At 37.3% G+C, this 8,728-nt stretch overlaps 1 protein-coding gene across 1 annotated transcript in view; it reads right to left on the bottom strand.

Moving 5' to 3' along the window:
• Positions 1 to 915: 915 nt before the first annotated feature.
• Positions 916 to 8,728, bottom strand: part of LOC145819475 (ATP-dependent DNA helicase PIF1-like) — a 36,192-nt gene continuing 28,379 nt past the window's right edge. Inside the window, exons 3-7 of the mRNA XM_082913478.1 lie at positions 3,833 to 4,210; positions 3,072 to 3,641; positions 1,774 to 2,504; positions 1,445 to 1,683; positions 916 to 1,258 (exon numbers count right to left, since the gene is read on the bottom strand). Coding sequence (XP_082769604.1) covers positions 916 to 1,258; positions 1,445 to 1,683; positions 1,774 to 2,504; positions 3,072 to 3,641; positions 3,833 to 4,210 — 2,261 coding nt within the window. The remainder of the gene's footprint in view (positions 1,259 to 1,444; positions 1,684 to 1,773; positions 2,505 to 3,071; positions 3,642 to 3,832; positions 4,211 to 8,728) is intronic.

The following is an 8,728-nucleotide window of genomic DNA, read 5'->3' as shown; positions in this document are numbered from 1 at the left end:
CTAGCGTATGCCCGTGCCTAAAGGCACAGTGTAAATAATTTTAAGATTAAAATGTAGTTATAATTTATACGTATTATGTTGAAATTTATAAAGTTTGTGTCATTTATTGATAAAGCTACTGAAAAAATATATTGAAATATTTTTCTTCTTAAAGAACGTATAACAATTTTGCTTGTATTACACGCTCTACAAAACTCAAATAAAATAACAACTCCCCCTAATCTTAATGCAAATTAAGAAACAAACATATAAGATTTAAAGTTATATTGCATATCAAAATATAAAGGTAGTAAAAAAAAGTGTAAACACTGAACAAAAAATAGAAATTAAAGTTATATTGTCATATACCAAAAAGGTAGGTTAAAACTTTACAAAATGTGGGTTTAAGCTTTACAAAAGATGCATGCTTTACAAAAGATGTGTCAATAACATGTCATACACCAAAAATTATATTGTCATACACCAAAAATAGAAATTAAAGTTATATTATCATACACCAAAAATATGTATGCTTTACAAAAAATGTGTCAATAACATGTCTTCAAATATGTGTTTGCCCAAACTTCCTCCTCATTACTTTCCAAAAAGTCTTTGTATCAACTTGTATGTATCCCCAATGAGGAATATGCACAATAATCTGGTAATTTGTGGAAACAAAAAAAATATAGATTAGTACATTTGTTGGAAATATATATGTCAAAATACTTTGAGATTGAAATTACCTTATTACATCCCCATCGAAGCAAGCTAGTCATATTTCTCCTTTTAAGATCTATAGATTTTTCGGTCCAATCCTACAAAAGTCCAAATTTCAAATTATTATTAAATTGAAATTTTATAAAAAGTTATATAATCAACAAAAATAAATCTACATGGTTACATTCTAATAAAACGTCATTTATTCTACATAGAATACTACAACAACACTTCAGGATAAACAATATTTGTAGTGGAATCCAAACTATCTTTAGGGAGGAGAATACTTGTTCGATCAAAGGATGTACATCTAGACAATGCCACATATAATTGTCCATGGCTCAACACTGGTATACGCAAATCAATCCCAACAAATTTCACAGATTGTCCTTGAGATTTATTTATGGTCAATGCATATGCCAATCGGACTGGAAATTGATGTCTTGTCATTTGGAAAGGCATTTCTGAAGAAGATGGTGTCAAAGATATCCTTGGAATGAATGCCAAATTGCCAAACTTTTCTCCAGTTAAAATTTGAGCTTCAATTATGCGAGGGCCGCACCTAGTAACCATCAATCTTATACCATTACATAGCCCATCTTTTGGTGCAATGTTTCTCAACAATATTATAGAACAACCCACTTTCAACTCTAGCTTAAAAGTTGGCAACCCAGGAGGATCCAATGAATTTAAATATTCATTAGGATATCTATTTGTAATGGTAGGATCAATTTCATTATCTTCAGACATTTTATCTGCTACAATATAAGCATATAATCTCCCTGGAAAGATATTCAACGTAGTAGTATTAATGTCACTGACATCATCGTTACGCGCAGGCAGAATTGTGCGTTCAGTTAAAAATGTTGGGGTTGACGTCTCTATCATATTCAATTGTGGATAAACTGTAGAGAGTAATTCATTTAAATCTGGACATTTATGTGTTGTTGATGAAAGGTTAATGATTTCTTGAGGATTGATCCCAATCTAAAAAAAATGAAATCAATAAAAAAGTAAGTGTAAACACAATTTATTAATTTAAAATAATCTATATAATAAAGGTTAAAGTAGCGTTACCTCCATCAAGAAATTTGCAAAATTAGGATTTTCATGGCCTTCATGATTCAAGCCCATATTCAAATCCAAAGTTAAGATATATATATATATATATATGCTTCCATAGAATAGAGTGTCACGAACTCCTTTGGGTATAACTGGTAAGATTTGTCGAAAGTCTCCACCAAGAACAACAGTAATACCTCCAAATGGCTTTTCACTATCACAAATATCCCCCAATCTACGATCAATCGCCTCAACACAATGTCTATGTTGCATAGGAACTTCATCCCAAATTACAAGTTTTGTTTCTCTACATAACTCAGCTTGTAATGATTGTTTGCTAAACCCACAAAATGAATTTTCCAAGACATCTAACGGAATGGAAAATGTTGAATGTGCAGTGCAACCTCCTACCAGTAATAATGATGCAATTCTAGATGAAGCTACAGTAACAACGATATGCCCAAGGCTGTGACATTTTAATGCAATCATATTGTACAGAAATGTTTTCCCTGTTCCAGCACCCCCATTCAGAAAGAAAACAGTTCCTTTATTTTGAAAAACTGAAGAAATGATTGTGTTATAAGCATTCCGCTGTCCATTATTAAGACAATCAATAGTAATTTGTGGATCTGCATGTTGTGTCTCACTCTGCAGTTGTTGATGTTTAAATATCAATCGATTACCAACTACTGCACTCCAATTTGCAGTAGATAGTGGCATGGGTGGGAAGTCAATTAAACTTTTGCCTGATTCATGAAGCATTTGATTCAAAAGATAGAGACCATAATCTTCAATTTGAGCCTCAGTTGGTTTATATATGACAAACAATGTACAAATCTTATGTGCAAGATCATCACATATTCGCGTTGAAAATTGATTCCATAATGCACATGGATTTAGTGGAGAGCACTGGGTGAGAATAATACTAAACAATCTCCTCAATTGATATCCATTTCTTATAACTGCAGCCTCTTTCAAGCATTGTATCAATTCTTCATCATCTTCTAAAAGCCCCCTTGCAACACATGCTAATTTAAATGTATCATGCACAACATTATTGACCTTGCGTAAAGATTGAAACGACTTTGGTCCTATGACAACGGTTAGTAACAAACGTAGATAAAATCTTTCACCACAATTTGGGCTAGCAAAGTACATTCTACCAATTGTATATCCCCTTTCTCTTGATTTCCATCTCTTTTCTGACTTGAGCCAAACAAAATGTTGTGGAAATTCTTGATAAGTGAATGGGCATTTATCTTCACTGGCAGCACAATATGCAAAGAAGCCAGTAAGAGTTGACATTTACTGACCAGCTCTAGATTGAATCGTTTCTAATGACTCTTCTAGGTTAAAAACAACGCGATGCATTTCAGGTAAATGAAATGCCAATCGTACAACTGTTGGCATCTCTACATGCAAAGGATGACCAAATATTCGCCTAGCAGCTTCTGGAGGTCCAATATACCTTGCATCGAGATATTGTTGAATCTCATTTATCATTCCTAACACCATCGTTGTACGATCATAACCCTTATAAATGTACTTATGCATATACTTGACACATCTCATTTCGGCACAAACTTCCATATTTACATGACCGTTGAAAAGTTTTGAAAGATGTGCATTGTATGGTACGACATCCCTGTTATCAACTTCTTGCCCCCTCACAGTATGTACTTGACCATTATTGCGATGACGATAGATAGGGTATCCATCTTGATCCATAGTTGTTGTTTCTACGAAAGCTCGAGGGTATCTCTTAGTGCATCTACCATTTTCCATACATGGTGCTTGCGGATTTTGAGCACCACATGGTCCATGTACCATACAACATTTGATAGTTTCAAAAAGTATAGCATCATCTTTTGGGTCTGAAAATTCTGCACAGACCAATTTGTCTACTTGAGCACATGTCTGAATTTTGTTTGGACCCTTGAGAAATAAAAGTGCATGCATATAAGGGAGGCCTCGTTTTGAAATTCAATTGTAAAAACATGTGCAACTTTATTTCTAAACACTTTATTTGTTTCTATCTCCTTCATCAAACATTTTCCCTTCAACTCAAAAACACGGGTAATTAAATCAGGACGATCAATAGGTTTTTGATATGGTAATAATGCTGAAGTAATTTCTGACCAATTGGGATTTTTAGTCATGGTAAGAAAAATATCTGGGTGTTGGTTGTATCGTGTGATAGCCATTGAATCTTGAAAGATTTCAAACATATGTCTAGGACAACCAGTAAATGTAGATGGCAAAACAAACCTTTGACAAATTTGTCTAGGTCGCACATAATCTGGATCCATATCTGACATCTCTTGGTAAAGCTCAGCCCGAAGTTTCCCTTGATTAAGCTTGTAGTATGTCAATCGATTTTGCTCAGTTGCATCCCAAGCATCTACCAAAAACTCTTGAAATAGTTTCCCACCTCTCAAAATTGTTGAATACTCTGTGGGTCGTTCAAACAAACGATAACTATAAAAATTCATTTGAGTAAGTCGATTAGTTGAAGGTCGATCATACTGAACATTCCACAATTTTAACTCATGTTCCCATCCAAGCTCACCATATGGAAATAATAGAACATAATGTAATGGCAAGTATGCTGGGTGACGTTCATTAATTTGCATCAACTCATTATTTCCTCGGAAATGTAAGATAATATCTCTCATTCCATTTACCTCTGTTCCATCACTTGGTATTACAACTGCAATCTCATCTGTAGTTGGTAGTGTAGACGCGCCCTTGGGCTTCATGCTACAGTTCGGACTCAAATGTCATGGTTCTTAATCTTATCTCACAATGTGCGATGTGAGACTGATAAATCACCAAAGAGTCCAAATCCGGCAAATCATTTTGAAAAACTGATTTTTGTAAAGAAGTGCCAAACGTGGACTGCTTTGCCTGATACAAAGTCGCCACCTAAATATTTTATTTTGGGAGAATTTTGTTACCGATCGGCACTGAATATGGTCAATCGACCATTTGTTCCTGTTGACTGTTCCTTTTGCTGCAACAGAGGACAAACAGAGCATGTCAATGCATTTGCAAGAAAATGTCTGCACAACTACACCTCTTATCATGTTTAAGAATCAAAGGTGTGTAGTTCTCGACGCTCGGACCACCAATCACGCATTTCAATGCATGATGGCCAAAGGAGCCAAGTGTGCATTTCAATATCAAATGAAATGCGCAAAACACATAAGGGCCCCCAACCTCTATCATGCTTGATCAAGAGGCAAGGGAATGCACACACAATGCAATGCAACCTAAGCATGCAAGAAACTCAAGCATGCAATAAGTATGCAACAAGATTATGCAATGCAACTAACATGCAATAGGCATACAACCTAAATATGCAAACATGCATAGCATGCAACAACATGCAAAATGAAGCAAGCATGCAACAACATGCAAAATGAAGCAAGCATGCAACAACATGCAAAGATGGACTTAAACTAAAGTGAACAGCTCTTAAACATGCCCAAATCAGTGGCCAAAGTGCTAAGAAATGATGGACAAAAACACATACAAACATGCACATGTGATGGCCTATCACCTAGGCATAAGATGGCAACTTTCAAGAGCACTTAAAAGTGGACAAATATGGACATGTAACATATATTGTAAGCTCTAAAATCATGCATGGAAAGGTGCCAAACCAACCAAAGTACACAAGCAAAGCATGCAAGAAAGCCCAAAGCTTAAGACTAGCCAAGGGGCTCACACCATGGCAATGTGAAACATGAAGCAAATGGCAAAAGTGAACCAAAATAGTCCTAAAGCATGCCAAAGTAAGCCTAAAACATGCAAGGAATGAGGCCAAAACATACTAGAAAGATGAGCATAAAACATGAAGCATGCAAAGCTACAAAGGGGGTGTTACACTACGCCTATCAAGACCAAACATGACATGGCTTAACCAATGAAAAACAAAGTTATGGCATGTTAAAATGAGCCCCAAAACCCACTTAGATGGCATCCCAAAGGCCTAAGCATGGAGGCATGCACAATGGTTCATTCATGAGGCATGAATCATCAACTCTTTAAAGCATTAAAGGAGTGATAAGTGCAAGTGTATGAGCACATTACATGGACTAAAATAACACAACAAATGATTCCAAATCACTGAAATGGCCCAAGTAAAGCATGCTATTGACTTGGACACTCAAAGTTAACAAGCAAGAACGCCTTATGGCTATACAAAGAATGGCATCTATGACCAAAACAACATAAATCAGAGCTTAAGCATGTTACAACAAGGCTAAAAGTTTCATGGAGTCGAGCCAAAATCATGCTAGAAACATAGCTTAAAACATGATGCATGATAAAGCAATTTCATGGAAATGCACTACAAGTGCATGAGGCATGCAAAGGCTAACCAAACCAAACCTAAACATAGGTATGACATGGTAAAACAAGCCCAAGAACATGCTGAAATGGACATAACATAGGCTAGAAAGACATGCTCAAACATGAAGCATATAAAGCTAGTGTGTGTGATTTACACTACAAGTGTATGGTACATGCAAAATGCCACTAAACCAACCTTAGACAGAGGTAAAGTATGGCAAAGTAACACCAAATACTTGCTGAAATGAAGCTAAGACAAGCTTAACAAACATGCTACCAACATAAGTCATTTATGCAAGCATACAAGACAACAAGGAGACGGGATGACCCTCTCCTATTTAGGACTCCAAAACCACCTTCCCACCACTGAAAATCCTTGGATTTCAGTGGTAGGAAGGTCATGCAAAGCCAAGAACAAAGGCCAAAAGGGATGGCCTAAAACAAGGCCTAACAAGGCCTAAGAGGGGGGAAACAACCCCAAACCAAAAAGAAACCTTAACCAAAGATTTAAAGCACCAAAAAATAGAACTTTTATCAGTTAAGAGCTAGGCTTAAAACAATAAGCAAGTAGGGCTAAAAGCTTAAGCAAGAATGGGGTATTAAAAGCAAAAAGGCTCAACCTTGAAGAACACTTTCAAGAACAAGGCTCCAGCAACTTTTCCAAGCTTAAACCACTCCAAGAACTCTGAAATCAACCTCAAGGGACCTCAGCTCCAAGAGGATGGTGTTCTAGTGTGTGTTCGTGTACAATAGTAAGACAATACTGCACTTTTGAGTACAAAACAAGATCAAACAAAGGACTATAGATACAAAAGTATATGCATCACTCAACCCTAAATTTTCTGAACCCTTGAGGAGGGAGGAGATGGTTCTCTCTTATAGAGAACCAAAAGCAAAGCTTCTTGAGAAAGCTAAGCAAAGGGGCAAATCCCTCCATACACGTATATGGAGGGAGTGAATTGTGCATGCCAGCTGTGACAGCTGGCATAAAATATCTGCATAAAGCAGATGAACAGGGTTCGGCCATAAAACATGGCCGATCGACCAACATAAGGGCCGATCGACCAAAAAAAGTGCCAATCGGCCAACACTTTTGGCCGATGGCAAGAAAACAAGGCCGATGGCTTCATGCCTTGGCCGATGGGTTGAGGGGATGGCCAATAAGCCACCTTCTTCCCTCAGAAGCAAAAACACAAGTGTTTGGTCCACAACCAAGCACAAAACAGTCAAGTTGAGAGATCTTGAGGCAAGGCGCGCTGCCGAGACCTCCGAGAACTCAAAACGAACACGAGCATAGATGATCATCGAGTGTTCAAACAATGACATCCAAGTCTTGAGGATGGTCAAAAATGGGGTGTCGACAGTTGCCGCTCTTTGACAGAACTCAAAAGTCATAAAAATGACAGAAGTGAATGTCAAAGCCCAGAGACGACCCATTTTTGACAAGGCCGAAGACTTAGATAAGCATGCAAGATAGCAAGATATGTGCCCGAAGGCAGGGGCAAAATGCAAATGACATGCACGGTGCCGAACATAACTTATGATCATGCAAAGGGAGTTATAACAAAACATAACATGCAAAAGTTTTAAGCAAGCGAATTCGAACCAAACTACATTATATGCAGAAAGGATGTAAGAGAATTATTTAATTCTCGCTACGTCTCACGTGGAGAATGTACAATACCTGTCTGGTTTGTCTGGTCGTGCCAGCCTCAAATGAACCGTACATACAATATGGTGCCTGCAAAAGAAAGAAACTTAATAGGTACAATATCGTTAGAAACATGCATAGCAATGCAAGTGAGAAGTGCGTGACAACGTGAGTGAAGTGTGCATAACAATGCAAGTAACGTGCGTGACAACTCAAGTTAAAGATGTACATAACAATGTAAGTAAGAAAAGTACGAAACAACGCAAGTTAGATGGGTTTGCAAAACAATGCAAGTCAGATAGATTGCAAAACAATGCGAGTTAGATAGGTTGCAAAACAATGCAAGTTAGATAGTTTACAAAACAATGCAAGTTAGTGAGTTTGCAAAACAATGCAAGTTAGTGGGTTTGCAAAACAATGCAAGTTAGTGAGTGCAAAACAATGCACAAGTTAGTAGGGGTGAAAGACGATGCCCAAATTAGTAAGGGTACAAGACAATGCACATAACGAGCAAGACAATGCAAGTTGTAGGGGATGCAAAACAATGCACATAACGAGCAAGACAATGCCAGTTATAGGGGGTGCAAAACAATGCATGTTACGAGCAAGACAATGCAAGTTATAGGGGGTGCAAAACAATGCACATAATGAGTAAGACAATGCAAGTTATAGGGGGTGCAAAACAATGCACATAACGAGCAAAACAATGCCAGTTATAGGGGGTGCAAAACAATGCACAAAACGAGCAAGATAATGCCAGTTATAGGAGGTGCACAACAATGCACATAATGAGCAAGACCATGCCAGTTATAGGGGGTGCAAAACAATGCACATAACGAGTAAGACAATGCCAGTTATAGGGGGTGCAAAACAATGCACAAAAGACATGCAAGACAATGCAAAAGAGACGTGCAAGACAATGCAAGGTGAGAAAATGCATGACAATGCAAATGATGTGCATGA

The sequence above is a fragment of the Camellia sinensis genome, chromosome 2 (assembly GCF_055761805.1).
Source record: "Camellia sinensis isolate YWXY chromosome 2, ASM5576180v1, whole genome shotgun sequence".
In the NCBI taxonomy this organism is placed as follows: Eukaryota; Viridiplantae; Streptophyta; class Magnoliopsida; order Ericales; family Theaceae; genus Camellia; species Camellia sinensis.
The sequence above is the reverse complement of the archived record's forward strand: the minus strand, read 5'-3'. Positions and strand labels throughout refer to the sequence as shown.